The sequence below is a fragment of the Ischnura elegans genome, chromosome 7 (assembly GCF_921293095.1).
Source record: "Ischnura elegans chromosome 7, ioIscEleg1.1, whole genome shotgun sequence".
In the NCBI taxonomy this organism is placed as follows: domain Eukaryota; kingdom Metazoa; phylum Arthropoda; class Insecta; order Odonata; family Coenagrionidae; genus Ischnura; species Ischnura elegans.
Window position 1 is genome coordinate 38,580,567 of NC_060252.1, and position 21,299 is coordinate 38,601,865.

The following is a 21,299-nucleotide window of genomic DNA, read 5'->3' on the forward strand; positions in this document are numbered from 1 at the left end:
CTGACTGCGCAAGTTCCCCATCCAGTATCGCCTCCGTCATCGCCATTCGGCAGTGCTGGCCATCGCATCCTAAACACTTCCTTCCCTCATCTCCGGACCCCAATTTGAAGAAGCTTTGACCCTTCTATTTTGTCGTGCTCTTTTCTTCAATCAAGTTGGTCCCCCCCCCCCCCCATTTGACGCGCCTGCGGGCGGCCAGTCACTGCTGCCACCTTTTGGGACTGTATGAGCGTCGAGTCCACAAGCACTTAAGCAATCTTAAGGGGGTTCACCACCTCGGAGAAAAGCGTTATGCCCGGAAAGTAATTAAAGCGATTAATCCTCCATTTTTCTCTATATGCAGCTTTAATCAACACTCGTTTATTATATGAGAGCCCAGATATAGCAACGCTTATTTTGAGTTTGTTTTTGTTTCAACCGTGCAAGAATCGTTGAAAAATATTGAGCTGTTCGTTAGCGCTTTCAGTAATTTATCTTTTTCATTCATTAATGAATTTTTTATTTCTGTTGATTCAGTGTGTTGGAGTATAGGTCTTGAAGAATTTTAAATCCAAATTTTTTCCAACGTTTCGGTATGTATATATACCTTCATCATTGCTGTGAATGAATATTAGTACACAATTTTGATTCTTGAAAGGTAATAAAAATGTTTTTTACAATAATAAAATTTGAAATATTAAAAGAATTCAGTTGTAAGTTAATTCAAAAGAAGAGACTAGAATTTTGACATACCTTTTTGCAGTCATTTGAATTTTTTCTGGCTGTTAACTAAGCCAATGCAGTTCATAGTTTCTAGCAATGATTTTTGCTTACGTAAAGGACCTATATTAACAGTTATTTAGTGACAACCTTATTCCAGTGTGCATGAATTTATGTTTTAAAACAGTAAGTATATTTTTTCACAACTGCAACACATAACTGAACAATCTCTCGTAAAGACATAAAATCCATCCGTATGTAGAGAGTACGCTGATAAATTTAAGTGCACCCTGGTCAAGGTTTAGTAGCAAAATGTGAAATCGTGATGGTGTGCTTAGACGCTTTTCTCCATAGTAGTAATCTCCATTAAGCATCTCAAGTCCGGGAGCAAGCGGAAGAGTTGGCTTCCGTGGTGGTACCCCAGCCGCTCGATTCTCTCGCTCGTGTTCCGAACCAAATTCCTCCCAACCTATCGCGGAGGACTAATCAGTGGAGAATTGGTGGACTCCTTTGGTTGGGTCGCTTGTGTTCGTGTCGCACGACGTCAGCATAAGTGTTTTATTTGATCCGGAAGGATATTGGAGATGGGATGGGTTTAGGAAGATTTGATGGTGGAAAAGGGGGGGCACTTCGTATTTTCAGCCAGATGTAAAGTGAGCTGCTAGCTGGCTTTTAGTTAGCAAAACGCTGTCATATATTGTGATTGAATGATCGCAGGCTTTCCCGGCGTATAGAATTGTGGAAGGATACTCGGGATTTCCACCGGGTCAGGTTCTCCGGTTTCATCTCGATCGGCGTTTCGATGTACGAGTTGTCCATCGAAATGCCCTGATGATGACGGACAACTCGTACATCGAAACGTCGGCCGAGATGGAGTTGGAGGACCTGACCCGATGGAAATCCCGAGTAATCTTCCACAAATATATTATTACTCGCTTTCTCTCGTCCCCCCGGAAAAGACGTGCGGCCTTTTCTGCTTACTCTGCCAGTTCTTACAATTTTACAAGCCATAAGCAAATGCAAAGGCAAAGAATTCGAAGTCATGATTTGTCCAGAGCGTCAGGCAGTAGTGCAAACTCGCGGCCAATCGGAGCGCTTGGCTCAGTTCCTGTAGTTTAAAATGGTGCGTTTTCGGCTATCAAAAACAATTCACTACCCTCACAACACAAACATATACGCACAAAAATGTTGTTCTGTTAACTGGCTGGTTGAGGTAAACATGGTTTACCGGTAATGTAAATCACATAAAAATCATTAGTAATTTTGGTTCCTACAGGCATCGGCTTTTCAGGGTTTAAATGTCGTGACATACGTTTTCTCCACCCTTCATGTGAATTTTGCAGGAAGATATCCCGTGTTAACCCAAGAGTGTTAATTTCGTCGTGTACGAATGTTTCGAGGGCCAAATTTAATTAGATTAAATTAGTCTTTAGGGGTAGAAGAAGATGGCGAACTTCGAAACGTCCGAAAGTACCACCCGGTAGGAAACCAGATAAATCTTCCCACAAGCGATAGTGCCGGTATAAAACTGTAATTCTAAGAGGTGGTGGTGAACTAAGCCCTCGCGATCAGGGGCGCAGCTAGGAATTAAGGGGGGGGGGGTTTAGGTGCAACTAATACCTGGGTGTGTGGGGGGTATGGAATACCCACCAGGATAAGTGGTAGGTGCGACATTAATAAATTGCGGAATTTTAACCCTTTCTAACCCAGAGCTGTTTCTGGGAGAAATCAAATTTCAAGATTTTTCATTTTGAAAACTTGAAAATTTTACTCTCAATGATAATTATCCTGGCAGCTAAGTATTTCATCATTAAAGTTTACACTACAAAATAATATTTAGTTCAGATATCTCCTAAATGGAGCTGAAAGTTTGAACATTTTTGATTTTGCGTAGAAGCAACATTGGGTTATAAAGGGTTGAGGTAAATGGTTCAAAATGGTGAGTTTTACGGCTTTCTGAGGGATATTTTATCCATCCTTACACTATTAAATTAGTAATGTCAATCCAATTAAGTAAAATGGATTAAACTTAAGCATTTCTCTGAGCTCTGGGGGGGGGGGGTTTTAACCCCCAAAACCCCTCCCTCGCTGCGCCACTGCTCACGGTCGCTTCCAAGCTTTTTGAAGAAGTACGAGAGAGAGAGGACGAATTCCTGTGTCTTGCGGTGGATGAGAGGAAAGAGTGAATGTTTTAGAGACTTGGGTCACGCTGCTGAAGGCGGCGAGTGGGTGTCATCTCTTGAGGAGAAGACTTGGGTCCCCTCCAATTGCGCCTCCCCCACCCCCTCTGCCGCCTCGAGGAGGAATCCAGCCAATGGGGTGGCTCGCTTTTAACGCACTCACGTCGAGACACGAGGCCAGTTTCTCATCCCGACGATCGCCTGAAGGCGTTGACATTTTCCTCCTCCGTAACGACCGTGGTGGAGTCGCGAGTCAGGAAGTTTTCTGGAAGTGTTCGTCCCGTACCTTTATCGTTCGCCTCTTCCGTCTGCGAAACTTGATGCTCTTCACCTTGCCAGCAGTTAGTCTTGAACACGTTACGCCAATCTAATAGTTATTTTGTGGAGAATTGGGACTAAAACAATTAAATTAAGTACCAAAATGCCAAGTTTTCGCTTTTATCACTACAGCTTCGTAAGGACCCCGGCGAAATGTTTGGAAAAGAGTATAATTACCTTGTCAGCATTTAGTCTTGGACACTATCCCTGTATAATATTTTTTTAATAGAGAATTTTTACTGAAACAAATGAAATAACTACCAATTTGCCAAATTTGCGCTTTTATCACTATAGCTTCGTCAGGACTTGGGTGAACTTTATAAAAAAAGAATATAATAACAGTTGAAATAATGTTAAATGTTTTGAATTTCTATTGATTATTTCGCTGTAAGAAAACATTTAAACTCAATCACCTAAAACTATTAATAGTGATTATCTACCGACTCTGAAAATCAAATCAAGCTTTGAACTATTTATTCCCTTGTGAAAACTAAAGCGAAATATTTTTTAATTTATGAGGATATGAGAAAAATTCATACATGGATTAGGTGTTTTTTTCTGCCGCAACGTAGCTTAATTATCCGAAATATTACGTATTGAATCGGGTAAAAAGTAAATAAAATGCCTCACTGGTTTGCATCATGATGCAACGTCAATGTCGAAGCGTTGTTTCCGTCTCGTTTTGAAATCCGTGGGAAATGTGTACTTCACGCTGGTCCTCAAACTAATAGTTTTCTCGCTCGGTAGAGGACATAAATCATGGACTTTCCAGCATATCCGTTCAAGAGGTGCCCACGAGCCTGACGGATCTCACACAATCTCCTCACTCCCCCACCGTTAGGATCCGGAACTAATTCCTTGCTAGGCGCTCATATTCTTTCACCTCCTCTCGCTAGGCAGCCCGCACCGATCCGTTATATTCTCCCGAAGGAGGAGAAACCTTATCTCCCTCGCTTCCTTCTTTATGTGCATTGTGTATGGACTCACGGGCAGGGGCGTGGTGGGAGGTTGAGAATCTGGGGGTGGGGGGGTCTTCTTCTCCACCCATTTTTTTTTGTCCTCACGTTTCCCAAATTGCTCACCGTGCGACAGAGATTAATCGTGATCAGGATATCTTGGTAGGTAGGAGGTAGTTCAATTTATGGATACCCCTATGTTAGATACATAGAGTGGAGAAAAATAACGTCCCGAAATTTTAACCATGCTGATGCGAGTAGGAACCAAAATTATTAATAATTTTTCAAGGTCGGCCACGCACCATTTTTAAACTACAGAAACTTTGAGCTTTGCGCTCCGATTAGGCGCGAGTTTGCCCTGTTGCCGGATCGTCCAATAAACATTTTCAATTATGCCTTTTCTAGTGGAATAAAATGGAGGTTTGAGGAGAATTTTGCATTAAATCTCCATGACTATTTTCAACGTCCGTTCCCGTTGAACAGTGAGACTCCATCCTATCTTGCATTTTGCAACACGGTGTAGGATCCATGACGCCTTAATATTACGTGTCAAAAATTTTGCACAAATATTTGTCTCAAGCTTCGCAGCTTATGGATAAGCGACGAAAGTTGTTGGGATCGCAGAAATGTGTCGTAAGATAGTGGCGGATTTTATGAGTCATCTCGTTGGAAACTTTATCTTCTGATCACCACTTATTGTTAGTCTACTAATTTGTATTCAGTTTTGTTGCTGAGGAATGATTTTCAAAAAGTCATTCATGATTTTCGAATTCGCAATATCAAACAACGCCTATTTATAATTTTTGCTAGTAGACGCTGACTAACCTGAGTTGAGCTTGTACGAGTCCATCGCAAGTGCGCCAAAAATGGTATTAAGTTCAAGTTAACGCCGAGGAAAATTATTCACCTTGATCCGGCCCCAAACCAGAAACGCCCAAATTAGCGCCTTTTGTTTTGTCCCTGAATGTCTGGCCGAATATAAGAAGGATTTCTCATTGAACTCCGCGCCTAATGTAATGTATAATCGTGTATTTTCTCCTCCTTGGACGAAATATTTCGGGGATAATTTCAAATCATAAAAAATATAAATATTTGGGTATTTTGTTTACTTAGGTGAGTGGTCAACCTTGATAGAACATCGAATTCGATCAAGTCTCTTCCTAAGGTGCGGAAATGCAAAGAATTCCCAAAGTTTGACCTTCCTTGATTCCGGAAGACTTCCAGTAGGGCTTTCTCGTGGTCTGTACCTCGGAAGTTAGAATGGCAAGGAGGAAAAGGAATGATTTATTCTTAATAGCCGTGGCAGTATTATTTATTGGGGATATAGCAACTTCTGTTTCTTCCTCAAGAGTCCGCGTTTTCCTTCGTAAAAACTGCGAGAACATCGTAAAGTGAACTTAACGGCCAAAATTTCTAAGTAGCACCAGCTTTCGCGCCCGATTTTTTACTGAGGATATCAGCGACGACAGATAATTATCTCGCACCGATTTGTTGGACTAGATTTCCTCCAGTTTTTGTTTTCTGAGAATAAAAATATTCCGCTTCGCGTACATGTCTTTTTTTGACGTTCCAAACGATTCCTATTTTTTCCCTGAAGCAAGTTTTAGCTTAATATTTCCTATTCTATATGTGTGCATATGGTTCGGATGCCAAAATCCGAGTTTATTGCTTTGAAAAACTTATTTTCGTTCCAGAATATAATGGCGGAGGGGTTGTTTCATTTCAGAGCCCAAAATAAGGACTGGAAAGTCATCGATCATACTGTTTATGAAAATTATAGTAGATTCAGCTGTAGAGAAGCATTTTAACCTGCTGAAGCTTGTGCGATAAAGGTCCTGTGTTGCATCAACGGACGGTTCGTCAACAGCTTATCTGCGAAAGGGTTAATATTTCGTTGCAAATAGCGCGAGAAGTAAGCGATGGATCGGAAAACGGAAATGTTGGCATGTCATTTTTCAAAAAATATCCCAATTCACAATTTAAAAATGAGTTGGTTTAAATGCCCATTCGTTTTTCCCTGGGCTATAACTTGACTTGGGTAAAAATTAGGCTGTAAAGATATGTACTCAGTAGCGAATGACAAATTCTGCCACGAGTCCGCGGAAGTCCCACGAGTCCGCGTTAGCGTCGTTAAAACTGAGAGGACATCGTGATGTACACTAGTCCTGTACTTTACGTAGGCTATGCGTATAAACTTTATATACCTTAATATCCCTTCCAGGTTACTGACTAAAGTTCCTGGTCCCCGATCACCAACCTATTGCGAGGACTCACGTCGTATTGTGTGTAGAAGATGAGTATGATGTACTGTGTGTGGGTTATTCCGCTGACTGTCGCTATGCCGTGGGTTTACTTGAGGTCGACCTGGTTTTCTGAAGTCTATCACGCGAATTCCGCGGCTCCTTCGCGTAGTTCTTCAGGCGTTCGGTTGTTTAAAAGGAAAATGATCCGTGGCGCAGGAAGAGTGGTGACTCGTAATATCCCGCGTATAACGCCCTCCCACCCCCTTACCACAGCTATCTTACGACACATTTCTGTATTCCCAGTGCCTTTCGTCGCTTATCCATCCGCCCGAGACAGCGCGCGGCGTGCTTCGCTTTTTCGGGCTCCGCCACTCCAGCCATTGGGGGCGCTCGATGCTGGTCGTGTGTATGTGTCGAAATAATTGAAAGTTGCCGCGCGCACGCTGTAGACTCCAATAGACTCTCTCCTGAGGGCCGCTTCGTGTTTCCGCCTGGGAGATGTGCTCATTGCGGACGATCACGTCATCGTTGCGGGAGTCAGTCAGGTCAGTTATCGTGAGGTTCTCCGTCTCAAGCCGGTCTTAGCGTCCCATCTGTCCATGTTTTGTGTCTTGGGCGGTCCCCCAGCTGACTTTGACGTCCACTGTTGATACCCATGGAGTTATAATGCGTGGTGGTGGTACTTGGGCTGTGAGATTATATAAAATCAAAAATATTTTATCTGAAATCGAAAAAAAGCTGACATTTTTATAAAATGACGTTTTTGGAGGTAAGGACTTGAAACGTAGCAAAAATATTTTTAAATGGCTTGCAATCAATGTTACGGATGTTAGTTGCTATGTGAATCCGATATCGTGTAGATATGTACAGACTTTCTGGGGAACGAGATTTTTCAGTTGCTAGGAAAATCTTACAGATTATGCACCTGCTGACGATTTTGAAATGCAGGTACTCCACGAATGGCGAACTAAATACGTTCTGAAGACTTTGCCGCAGGTCGGATTAGTTAAACGTCATAAATTGCATATCTGTGTTGTTATTACTTCATCCAAAATCCAAAATCTAACGTAAATTTTCGTAAATAGCCGACTTACGTGGATTCGATCCGTAATTTCGGGTGGTCGTAAGGCGGACGGTCATAAGTCGTACCTGTATTTCTTTCCTCTTTTAAATCCGCCGCAATGATCTCTTCACTCGCGGCTGAGCTTAAAGCCACCGAGTGCGTCCACCGGGTTGCGGATGGTGGGTAGAAGTAAAGTTAAGTAAGTAGAAGTAAAGAAGGATGTGAAAGAGAAGAAATACTTAGGTGTGAAAATTTACTAGCTGATAGGCGAACTGAGTGAAAATCTGCGTCAAACCAATCCTAGGATTGTTGACCAATGATGGTGATGATGAACAGGTGCGCAGCTAGGAATTAAGGCTGGGGGGGGGGGGAGTTAAGGTTGGGGGTTTAGGTGCAAATAATACCAGGGTGTATGGGGGTATGGAATACCCTCCAGGATAAGCGGTAGGTGCGAGATTAGTAAATTGCGGAATTTTAAGATAAATGGTGAGTTTTACGGCTTTCTGAGGGATATTTTATTAATCCTTACACTATTCTATTGTTAATATCAATCCAATTAAGTAAAATGGATTAAAATTAAAAATTTCTCTGTGCTCTGGGGGGGGGGGGTTATCCCCCAAAACTACCCCCCTCGCTGCGCCACTGATGATGATGATCTCTTCTACAGTTCATAGTACTAATGGTAATGGTGATTATGATGATAATAACTCATTGACGCCGAAGAGGAAAATTTGAGGATTTTTCAAAAGGTATTTTTTAAAATAACTCCGTTCGTAATATCGGATGGTCTGTCGTATGTCGTACGCGTATTTATTCCACTTTTAATTCCGTTGCAACAATCTCTGCCACAATTCATAATACTAATGATTGTGATAACCCATTGTCTCGGAAACAAAAAATTGAGGATTATTCCAAAGTTATTTAAAAAAATGATTTTGTTCGTAATTGCGGGTGGTCGCAAGGCGGACGGTCGCAAGTCGTACCTACCTGTATTTCTTTGCACTTTTAAATCCGTCGCGATATTCTCTGCCAAAATTCGTAGTAAAATTTATAATGATCACACACATAATGATGGTAGTAATAATGATAAAATTAATCCATCGAAGCCGGAGACGAAAATTTTAGATTTTTCAAAAGTTATTTTTTTATGATTTCGTTCTAATATATTGTTAGTATTATGTAACTGTATTTCTTTCCACTATTAAAGCCGTTGCGATAATCTCGGCAACAATTTTTAATAGTACTAATTCATGAACGAGCCCTTGGAGCGATCCTAAGTCTGTTGCGACCGCTTACATGTGTGTACGTGCGCTGAAAAAAGAAGCGCCCGTCTCCTCCCTCCTCTCCCACCTCTTCCTTTCAAATCCTTTCCGAGAATACCCCACCCCTTCTAAGATTCGGGTTTATCCATCTCTCGGCGATCTCCGGTCCGCCCACCCCCTCCCCTCTTATTCCCCTCATTCCCCCTCTCTTTACACCCCCCCCTCCTTCCACGTTCGCCGCCCGGGATGCCACCCCACCCCACCCACCCCTCCTTGATTTGGGAAGTTGTTCCAATGAGGAAGTGAGCCAGCGTCTGCCAGTCAGAACAGCTTCCGGCCCCCCCGTAATGACGTGTCTTCGGCGGCGGCGGAGGAGGCCGGCCACACGAATCCGGGCAATGATATTTCGTCCTCGCCACGAGTAGGACCTCGGCGGAAACGGCTGCGTTCCTTGCCGGCTTTCTCGTTCGCCCGCCGGATTTTTTCGTCGGCGGAGGCGAGAGGCTCGTTCTCCGGGCGCCTTATGCAATCGCGTCGGATGAACGGACTGGTTTCCTTTAGGCGGGTGTGCTAATGCGAGAGTCGCTCTTGGGACACCAACGTGTTTTTTTTAATATCCGTGCGCATTTTTTATTTTGTTTCTCGTCTATTCTTTCGTGTGCTTCGCGTGTGTGAGGGAGGTGTGTGAATCAATGGTTCGGAAATGTTTTGAGGGAAGCTGGTGCCCGCATTTCGGGTGTTCCTGTTTTTACGGCTGGTGCGTGCTTGGTAGTTGATCGTGAGCAGTCCTTGCCGCAAGTGTGAAAGCGAGAAAATTGGTGTGTGTGCGAAGAGCAAAAGTGACGGATTACCTGAAGGATAATTTTGATAAGAAGGAGGAACACGGAATTGCAATTTCGGATACTTCGCGTTGAAAAGTACTGCCCAATTTGTGTGTTATACGCTCAAGGAAGAACGTCCTAGTGTGGATTACATCCCGTGGATAAGTAAGTTTACAAATACGTGGCTTCGTTCGTCTCAGTGTTTACCAGTTTTTTTTGTGGTATGTTTGTGGTTCTTCGTGGAACACTTGGTTTTGAATTTTCGGGTGAAATTATTTGCCCCGCTTCCTGTTCTGTGAGTGTTGCAACATAAGTTTGTCGTGGATGTTGTGAAAGAACACTAATGCCCATTTGGTGTTATTGTGGATTTCAACATTGTTCCGTGAATCATTTAATTTAGCGCATTCCAATGCCTTCCGGTGTGTCTATTATGATCACCAATTGTGTGGAGATTTGAAGCTTTATGACCATAATTATCTGCCCGGTTCTTGTCAGATGAACGAAACTATTATCTTCGTACTCATTACGAATATTGTTCTTTTTAGAAATTAATGTACGACGAGTCGATAAATCCATGGTTGTGCTGAAAATAATTACATTAGTCCTACCTATAAAAAGTCATTAAAATTTCTGCTATAGTGGACGCGGGGACGGTATTAATCGGTGTACATGAATAATTTTATTGCGTTCCACTCTCAATTCTCTTTTCGCAGTTTCAAATTCGTAAGGCATAATCAACATTCATTTTGACTCTAAAATTTTAATCTCGTGGCAGTATACAAGTCATTTCCGTGGAAGTTGTGATAGAACACTAACGCCCATTTTCTGTCTGAGTAGATTTCAAAATTGTGCCGTTAATTATTTTATTTAGAGTATTCCAATGCCTTCCGGTGTTTCCGTCGTGATCACCAATTGTGTGGAGTTTTATAATTTTTGTTAGACTGTGCAAAGTTAATCAGTACGCTGCTCCGCTGCATGGCGCCTGAAAATGTGAAGTCTACCGTTGCAGTTCTTTTACGTCTATTATCCACTCTGTAAACTATCTCAGTGGTGTTAATCAACTTTCACTTACCTTTCAAGGTACATTGATTCGGATGTAATTGCACAAACAGTATCGGATGCGAATATTAATATTGTATTTAATGCCTATTCTGTCATCTAATGTTGCTAATTTACCACTAAATGTTTCTTTCTAGCCGTTAAATAATATATCGTCTGAGAAGTCATTTTATTGTTAGGCATTGCGAAATAGTTATACGCGGTGACGTGATATTTTCCATTGAAACTATTGCGCGGCCGTCATGTTCATAGTTGTGCTAAAGTCATTACCTAAGTGTTTCGTACAGAAAGTGATTCAAACTTCTGCTAGAGAGGACGAGGGGACCGTATTTATCGGAGTTAATAAATTATTTTATTGTATTCCTCTCTCAATGCTCATGTTCGCGGATTTGAATTCACATCCATCCTATCTATGTTTAGTTCAGAATGTTTTAAAACAGGGGCCTTTTTTAATGCAAGGGCCAAAAATCGATTTCACATCGCTCGACGTCACTTAACCACCGCATCAATAAGATGAAAAAAGTATAATTTCAAAGTGCAATAATCTTTATTGGTTAAGAATTTCAATCGAGCAAAACTGTTTTTGATATTATTTATTTTTGAAGGGTGTGTCGATGTTTGGTTATATTTTTTTAGTTGCGATACAATATTTTCTTAAGCCTCTAGGGGCCGCATGAAATTAGCCGGCGTGCCGAGGGTTGAAGACTCTCGTTTTAAAACAAAAAATAAAACTTGTTCAGAAAAATGTTTAAAAATGCCTCATTTTTCTGCGGTATCAACTTGCTTTTCAAACGTGCAGTCGTAAAGATGTGTGGAAGCCTAAAAACAGCTTTTATAGCGGATGCGCTCCGAGACTTTTCTCGGATGCCTCAACACGGACGTATATCCGCCGACCCTCGCACGGAATATTCTGCCTATGGTGTTATCCAACGGTAATCGAAGTGGTCGGGGAGAAACGAGATGGGGTCGGAACCCAGGAAATTACAGAGGGAGTTTATCGCTGGACCCTCCCCTCCCTCCTCCCTCTCCCCCTCCTCCTTGGGTAAATTGGTTTTTTTCACGCGCTCCCGATAACAAATGAATCAACATTAGCGGTTGCCAACCCCGGAGCGCGTCCGTTTCTTCTTCCCGGTTGTTTGGCGCCGAGCTCTTTTCCGCTCGGATCCAAGCGGAAGTTGGAAAAGAACCGGATGGATTAAATAAGTCCGAAGGAAATGGGAAAGATGGATGAGATGAAGTTGGAGGGGGAGGAATGCGAATAGTTTTTCGCGGACATCCTTTTAACGCTATAAACTGCCGCGATCGATCAATTTTTTTTTATTTTTACAGCTATTCTAGACTAAACATTTGGAAACTATAACCCTCCTTTGCTCTAGCAGTTGTGAGCGGACGTGTATCTTCCCAATTCACCGCTTAAATCCATCCACTTCCTTGGAATTCTTGCCTTCCATTAATTTTTGCAGATGTGAGAATTCCTGCCCTGCCATTGAGTGATGCATGGGCGTACCCAGAATCAAAACTAGGTGGGGGGGACTAAACTAGCTGTGGTCGTTCAAGTTGTAACTTTTTTTGCTCATAAAATGTTAATGAAACCAAAATTTTAAGGAAATTACGGCAGAAATTTATTAGTTTTTATAATTATTTGCTTGAAAAAATAATAATTTTTATTTTAGTTCAATGTCTTATACTAATATCATTTTTCTTCAAAACGAAAATTTGTTCATAACTTTCGTTTTGAACTAAATTTATTTTCGCTTCTGGGGGGTACCTCCCGCTGGGTACGTCCATGTAGCTTTTTATTATACTCTATAACACCTAGGCTTGTGATGTAAGATATTACCTTCGAATTTTCATCGGTTATATCATGATTCCCTGTCTAGAAAATCTTGACCTTTTCTATCATCTCCTATATTGCTTCCTAGAATCCTTCCCCTTGTCTGCACTTGCCACGCACCTCATCTGATCTGTCTCTAACGTAGCATTCTAGACAAAATTGTAATTCCCGCAGTAATCTTCGTTATAATTGGGGATCATGACGTATATGTCGTGCCATTCCTTTCCATTCTACCCTGCGAGCTGGATTAGGAAACAACCTTCATACTATTTCACTGCTTAATTCCTAATGGAGTAAAGGAATTATGAACATATTAGTTTTTCGGAAAATTTAATTCTATAAAAATGATACTATTCTCGGCATCAAAAGACGTAGTGCGATATTTTGTATAGTTTGTCCGCATACCTTAATGGGCTACCTATTTTCTTCGCGAAGCTTGGTTCGTGGACGCCTTGGTTTTGCCGGTAATACCGACTTCACCCTCGGGTTAGGCGTAGATATATTTGCAGATTTGGTCGAAGAAAATTTTGCCAATAGTGTCTCCCTTTTTGACCTGTGGGTGTTGGTGGGTTGGCCAGCGATACCATCATCTCTCAAAAATTAAATTATAAAAATGCAAAATATTGAAGTTATTTGATTCCCCCACGGAATTTTTATCCAGAATTTAAGGAGTAGTATTTATTAAACTATTTCATGCCGTTGATAATTATTTAATAAATAACCACGCCGAAGAGGGGGCGAGGATAATGTATCATGTCTATGCTGTCCACCGTTCGCTGCTTTGAGCATTCGTTGTAGTGCCTATCCATCTACCTTCCTGCCTCCTTCAAAATTTGTATTTCTCACCTATTTATACGGACGTGTATGAATATAGGGTCTTTTAATTCGGCATTTGCACGTATCTCTACGAATATCTGATCTTAAACAACGTTATTTGTTCGGATGTTCGTAAATATTGGGTTCTGAACAACGATGTTTACGCGGGTGTTTAAGAATTTTGGTACTTTACCTAAGTACTTACCCGGGTTTTTTAAATGAATTTGAGGAATCCTATCCAATTAATTTCAATACTAATATCATGGGGTGTCCTCATTTGAAATTGCTTAAGTCTAGCACTACATTGATCCTCCTTCAAAGATGTAAACTGTTTGCGCTACTGGTTGATAGTTGTATTTTTATTCAGGCCGTTTTACACGGGGCACGGAATTGTGCTGGTTAGAACTGCATTGATTTCTAAAATGGCGTGGAATTGCGCGAATGCGTGAACGAAATTGGAACAGGGGCTATTTTGCCATTCCACGTCCACGCATTCTCGCATATGTTCTAGCAATTCACCGCTTTACACGACGCAATTTTGACTGCGCCTTCTTTCACACGTCAGATTTTGCAACGTGCCCCGTGTAAAACGGCCTCTTCAAATTGTTTTCTTTCTTTGAATGTTCATCCATCCACGCTGGTGTTTTCGGTGTGTTTTCCCTCTCTCTCTCTCTCTGGTCCAGAGCCTTCCTCGTCCGCCTCTCCTCTCTCTCCTCCCATAGCACGGGAGCTAACATAACACCGTGAGGGGCAGGCCTTCCATCCGCTTCCTGATACTCTGGGGTCGAGAGAACGGTGCCCACCGCCCCGAGGCGATCCAACCAACGCACACACGCTCTCGTGTATCTCTCTTCCCCGTCGTTCTCCCGCATCTTACGCCCATACAATGCCTCCTCCTTCTACATCCACGCTGGCCTATTTTGCATGCGTCATCATCCTGCTCCTCCACGCCCCACCATAACGCCGTCTTTTCCTCCCTCTCGTCTATGTCGGGATGTATTCATATCTTCCCCTGCAGTGAGGATCAATTCCCTAGTTAAATAATACTTGAGTGGGTGGAATCCAAGTGGTACAAATGATTTCTTTTTTCTGAACAGAGTTAGGTACAGAAATTAGGTACATAATACAAACGAGATCAATTAGATATTTTTTCTAGTGCATTTGATTTTATACTCGGTGTCAGCACAGAACAAAGAATCACTCGTATTCCATGGCAACCAAGTTGTAGTGTATTTCCTTAAGCAATTAACTTTACCTATCTCTGTTGAGAAAATAATCACTTGTACCCCTTGGCTTCTCACCCCCTCATTTGTGTTTAATTATCACATGCCGTTAAATTGGATTATACACGGATGAAACGTTTCAAAAGCTAGTTTTTTCCACACAACGGTTAATAATATAAAATTTGCAAGCAGTAAATATGTAAAAAATCACAACCCCGCGTTAAAGTGTATGGACTTTGAAAAAAAACGAGCTGAAGTTCCTCAAATTCATCGCAAAAACCGGAGTATATACCTTGGTAAAGTACCAAAATTGTTAAACACCCGTGTGAATGCGTACCGTTGTTGATGACTCGGTATTCATGAACACCCGTGCAAAAATCGTTGTTGAAGAACTGATTTTCATGAACACCCGTGAAAATAGCGCTTTTAAAGGCCAGATATTCGTGGACATACCCCGATACATACACATACAACGATGGTAAGGACCCGTATTCATAAACGCCCGCGTAAATGCTATTATTTAAGACTCAGTATTTTAGAACCGCGAAAATGATGTGTAAATAAAGTGAAATTTTTACCATTTATTGTTTATTGACGAAGTTTCGCCTTTACTGCGTCCGTTTTTTTTAAATCGTTCGAAGCGGTGTCTACCATTCCAGTCCGTAAAATTATTCAGGGATAAAAATTCAGAAAGTGCTTCCGCGTTTTTGGATGGGAGAGTGGTGGCCATGGTGTGACCTCAGCCATCCCTGACCTCGGTGCGGCGCTAACCCTTCTCCCAATTTTCCCCCTGGGAACGGCGGCAGCTTCTCTTGCTTTCGTGTACGTATGTGTTGGTTATCCGATATGGCACGTGATAAACCTTTCGTTTTATTCCAATTCCGATCCTCCCCTCACCGCCACCTGTTGATCCGGGCGCATTATTTATCACTTCCAAGTTTGATAAACTTCTTGCTTTCGTGTTACTCTTTCCCTGAAAAAGAATCTTATCTCATTTATCCGTAGGGAATCTTATCTATTTATTTATCTGTTGAACGAAACACTCACAAATAAAATCCGAATATTCAAGCGTAACGGAGCAGAATTTTTCCATATTAAAATAAATATTTGCAATTTTCCACGATTATAAAATGTATTGCGACCTAAGTTTCAATGATACTACGTGATATGATCATCTTCAAGGTGAGCTTCATCACCCGCGCCGAACCTTGAAGATGATGTAGTGACATTGAAAGCTAAGTCATAATACATTTTGTAATCGTGGAAAATTGCAATTATTTATTTCATTATAGAAACGATTACAATGCTGGTACAAGACTTAACACTCCACTGTAATAATGATTATGGATGGCACTACTCCACGGTTGGGCCTGTAACGTTTATTTTTCAAATTGTGCTCGTAGATATATTTTGAATTATAAATGTATCTGGTTATAATATATAATTAGGTTAATGCGATGGTGAAAGATTCTTGTCTTTGGTCGTGAGAGATAGTTTTCCAGCGCTGAATCTAAAGCGGTAAAGCGGTGAATATTAAATCGCCAAAATTTCATGAAAAATTAAATTTTCAATCATTTTATTTAATAAATGAGGGCTTAATTGCCAGCTGAAAGTATTTTTTTTCTTTTTAGTATTTTTCTTGTTCGTCTTCATGTACTCACGTAACGTAGTTGGAAGTTGTAGCCTCGCTGTAACATTACGTATATTTGAAGCTGCAAACTGCTTGGATTTTTGGCAATATCCGTGACCCATCACTTCCTCAACGGCAATTCTGGATCACGGTCGTCAACGTTTGGGCCTCTCCATCTTATTGATTAATTGGAATTTGTTTGCTTGCTCCCTGGCATTTTGCCTCCGTGTTCGTGTGAACTCTCCGCGGTATACGTTAATGAAGTGTTACGTATCAGTCAACCCTATTAACTCGCCAAAACTGTCTGCAGCCTTGGCGTTTTTGTTTGGTAATTGGCACGCACTTCTTGCAATAGGAGCGATTTCCGTAGCGATCAGTGGAAAAAATGTGTCGTAACTCGGGGTTGTGTGGTTTTTATATTTACTGGTTGCCAATTTTATATTATTGACCGTTTTGTGGATAAAACTAGGTTATCAAGCGTTTAACCCGCGTATAATTCAAGTTGATAGCATGGGATAATTAAATTATTTGAAGGCTACATACATTTTGAGTACATTTTCTATCCTAAAAATAATAACACTTTCTAGCAAAATAAAACATCGAAAATCATTAGTTATGGAACATCTTATTTACTTACATAAATAAATTATGTTTCAGAACAAAATGATAACCAATCCTCATTTTATTTTATAGTCCCCGAAAAAAAGTCGCAATGTATTGGAGTCTAATGGAAATTATAGGATATCTACAAAATATAGATATATAGATTATCTACAAAATCTCATGGATATTTTTCTTGAAATCGGAAGAGTCAGTTGTGATCAGTAGAACAGTGTGTCGGATGACATGTTTTATTGTTTTCATAGTTGGTGGTTTCCAATTTTTTATTATTGAACTTAATGTGGGTTAAAATAGGTATTGAAATGTGCAATCATTCATCATCTCATTCCATTTCACGGAAATATTAGAAATTGTAACATAGAAAAAGCATCCCTTACCCAGCACCAAAGAAAATCTAACAGTTTGTCTTTATCTCTTTCCCCGCAGAATTGAGAGACCGCGGCCTTCGCGCCGTTCCCATCCGCGGTAGGGGGCTCTGCTCCCCCCGTCCAGCCCTCCAACACGGCTTCCGGAAGGATGAAGCTGCTCCCGCTACAACTGCCTCCGGGCGCGGGTGCAGACCGCTTCACCATGCCCATGGGCACTTTCTCGGCGGCGGCCGACATCCTGTGGCGCTACCACGCGGCGGCCACCGGCATCCCCGCCTTCCCCGGCACCCCGCCGCACACGAGGCTGCAGGCCCCGCCACACCCGGGTGCGGGGGCGCAGCAACAGCAGCAGCAGCCGCCGCCGGGGAGCGGCCAGCCACCGCCATCGCCAACACAACAGCTCTCGCCCGTGGACTTCAAGGCGCACTTGCCGGTGGGCATCGAGAGTGACCCCCGTGCGTGGACCCGCGAAGACGTGGGCACCTTCCTCAGGTGGTGCGAGAAGGAATTCGACCTTCCCAGATTCGACATGGACATGTTTCAGATGAACGGTAAGGGTGTTTTTTTTATTCCCGTCTCGTGGTAATTTACATGGAAATAAATACCTGCAATTTTCCACGATTATGAAATGTATTACGACCTAGATTTCAATGTTACTACATCATACTCAAGGTGATGTAGTAACATTGAAACCTAGGTTGTAATAAATTTTTCAATCATGGAAAATTTCAAGTATTTATTTCAGTGTAGAAATAATCCAATCCATCACAATTGAATCTTCGGATTTTACTGTGGGGATTTGTTTCTCTTGGTGGGAGGAAAGCGAGGCAAAATTTATGGTTATGGCATAGATTTTTAAAAAATAACTTCAAAATTTTTAAGGAGATTCGTTTTGAGATGTTCAAGATCAAAGTGTAAGTCAGTGACGTTAGGTTCTAAAGTTCATGCAAACAGGCTTTTAGCAACAGAAGCAAACATTAAACAAACTTTTGTTGATGCTGTCGACTAGTTTCAACGGCTAGAGCGTCACTATCGAGACAAGCAGAAAGGTCACATACAATGTTGATCCTTTTGCATTTAATAACGTGAGGAGAAGGGAGGTTCTGGAAATAAATAAATTACATTAACCCCCTCCAAGTAAACCTCCCAGCCATAAAGGCACCCCTCCAAGTGGAATATCCCCCAAAAATTTTAAAGGCATGGCCTTGTATTGTTCACTAACGTTGCTAAACCCAATCTTCCGTCTCGTCTTCCATAGGCAAGGCCATGTGCCTGCTGACAAAGGGCGACCTGTCGGAGAGGGCGCCGGGTGCGGGAGACGTCATCCACAACGCGCTCCGCCTGCTCCTCTCGCGGAACCAGCCGTCCACTCCCACGGCACTCAATCTGCCCTCGCCCGGAGTGCCCGCGCCTCCGCACCCGGGTGCGGTCCCCCAGCAGCAGCACCCGCCCACCACTCCCACGTCCCTGCACCACCCGCTCATGCACCCATACCACCACCTGCCCTCCTCGCCCGTCACCCCCACATCCACATCCTACCTGCCCCCTACCTCTTCCACGCCCACCTCCGCACCCAGCGCGGCCGCTGCCGCCGCCGGCTGGTCCCTCCTGGCCGCCGCTGCCGCATCCACCGGCGCCTCGCCGTCCGCGGCCGCCGCAGCCGCCGCGGCCGCTGCAGCCGGCTCTGCCGCCACCTCCCGCATCGTGGACGACTTCCACACGTACGGACACCACTTCATGCACCAAGGTGAGTATGTGCTGTTGCACGCGGCGAGTGTTGGTGTTCGATGAAATACAGTCCGGGCCGGATTTTACTATAGGCTAATTAGGCTTCAGCCTAGGGCAGAGGTGGGCAAATTGTGTCCCATGTGCCACATGCGGCTCGCCACAGAGTTTGTGATGGCCCGACACAGAATTTAAAAAAAGTGATAGGGTAAACTTGTCTCATTAAATTGATTACATAATTAAATGTGCTAGCAGCTAGAAATCTAACCAGGGGCGGATCCAGGATTTCTTTCTGGGAGGGGCACAAGCAAGGCCGTATCCAGGATTTTGTTCAGGGGGGGGCACAAGGGTACCTCGTCATACAAAACGAACGAAATGATAATGGGACCGTATTAAAAATCTAGCATATTTTTAAGGGTCTGGGGGGGGCACGTGCCCCCGTGCCCCCCCCCTGGATCCACCTATGAATCTAACCAATATAAAAATAACAAAATAAATAAGTAGAATAGAACTACCGCTATTGTTTAATTTTTATTATGCAATATATTTTTCTGAAATTAAATATTATGTTAACTGATGAATAAAATCCTTGTAAACGGTGCGGCCCTCTGATAACCTCCACTCATACAAAGTGGCCCTCGATCCCAGACAATTGCCCACCCCTGACCTAGGGCATGGGCGGAGTTTTGGAGTGGGCCAGGGGAAGCTGCCCTCCCCCTACTCCCAAGTTTTTCCGGAAAAAGTACAAAACCTGCGCATTCAAGTACAATGAAAAGAAAAACATCAGAAACTAAAATGAAATTTTAGTCCTAGATGGTAATTTGAAATTCTGTTTTTAGAGGCTAATTTAAACAAATTTTTCAGGAACACTTAAGGGCTATGGAATACTGGATGGATGGAATAAATGGATATTCAATAGCTCCTAAATCCCCGGCAGGATTGCCGCTCCCCCATCACCAACATAAAAACTCTAAACTTTGCCCATGGCCTAGGGCCTCAAGATCAATATGGGTCTCCATTCAAATTGTAGAGAAATTAAAATCACACCATCATAAAAGTGTTAAACCCTATTAGGAATTTATTTTCATGTGGGTTAGTACCCATCACAACATGTTTCATTTAACATATTGATCTACATATATCACATTAATAATTTATTTTATCTCCAATCTAATTTACAAACTTAATAATGGGAGGTCTCATAAGTGGAGTATCCTAGGGCTTCTTTTTATATAAATCTGGGCCTGGAAACAGTGCACATTCCATTATTGGGTTCATGTGGTTCCTGTTTATTTGGTTGCCCTAATAATTTCATTGTAGAACAGAAGTACCTAAGTCATACTTTCAGGCCAGTCTTACTTCATGTTTGTTAATTCTGCCACAATTTTATTGTTTTTGCTTAATTGCATACTATCTGTGCGGCTATCTTCAGTTTATCTTATTCAGCCCTTCCCTTGGGCTGGACTTACATTCTCATGCTTTACGGAATGGAGGACATGTTTGAGAGAGATTGTTACTATAATGTTTTCATGTTTTACAGGCAACTCTGTGACTCTGAGCCCAGCTCCCTCCATCGACAGCCAATCGGGCAGCAGTCCCACTCAGACAGAATCATACAGCAGCAACCAGCAGCATGGCTATGGAATTCCCGCCACGACAGCGGCAAGGGGATCTGCTGGCACTGGCAGTGGACCATCTGACTCAGAGGAAGGGGATGATGATGCCTTTCCTGGTAGTGCAGCGGAGAGGGCCTGCAGTCCGGAAGGTAGTCACCAGCGAGTTGCACCAATTCAGCCTCCAACATCCCACGTTCCGTCTTCACCAAGCACCAAGACACCACCGGCAAGGCTGAGGGAAATAGTGCAAAATTCATCAGAGACACCGGAACCAAACACAAGTGAGTGGACCACAGCAAGATAACTAAAGCAATTTTGGATGAATGATTACTTAAATAGATATGTATTTATTGTTCTGGGAAAAAAATAGTAATAAGGTCTACATAATGTATGCATTTTGAAGAAATGATGAATAAATTTGACAGTTGCACTCTACACTATAAATGCAAGTGTTTAATATGTATTGCATATTATATGGTTAAGCTAACTTCAAATTACAAAAATGAAGTGTTGTTTCCAAATAAAAGATTTGTCTTGAAGTTCCTAATTATATATGACAAATGTATTGTAATCCTAAATCATAGTCTTCTGTCTCTATAGCACAAAGCTTGGTTTCCTCTAATGTGAATTGTTATATCGCTAGAAGTCATTTTAACACGTTGCGTACGGATGGCGAGAATTCTCGTCATTTTTTTCCCGAACGTTCCAGACGGATGACGAAGATTCTCGTCATTTAGGCGCGTCAACGTAAACAATTTTAAAGCGTACAATACGTATTCGTTAGTACGTTTTCAGTTATTGTCCGCTATTCATAATGAATTGATGCATCATAACGTTTGATTGGGTAAACTTATATTCTAAACGT

The 21,299-nt window shown here is 42.3% G+C and overlaps 1 protein-coding gene across 1 annotated transcript in view; it reads left to right on the forward strand.

Moving 5' to 3' along the window:
• The window catches only part of LOC124161951 (ets DNA-binding protein pokkuri), a 213,876-nt gene that overhangs the window by 187,999 nt on the left and 4,578 nt on the right, over positions 1 to 21,299 (forward strand). Inside the window, exons 2-4 of the mRNA XM_046538227.1 lie at positions 17,152 to 17,644; positions 18,352 to 18,840; positions 20,359 to 20,715. Of these exons, the coding sequence (XP_046394183.1) occupies positions 17,242 to 17,644; positions 18,352 to 18,840; positions 20,359 to 20,715 (1,249 nt within the window). The 5' untranslated portion in view covers positions 17,152 to 17,241. The remainder of the gene's footprint in view (positions 1 to 17,151; positions 17,645 to 18,351; positions 18,841 to 20,358; positions 20,716 to 21,299) is intronic.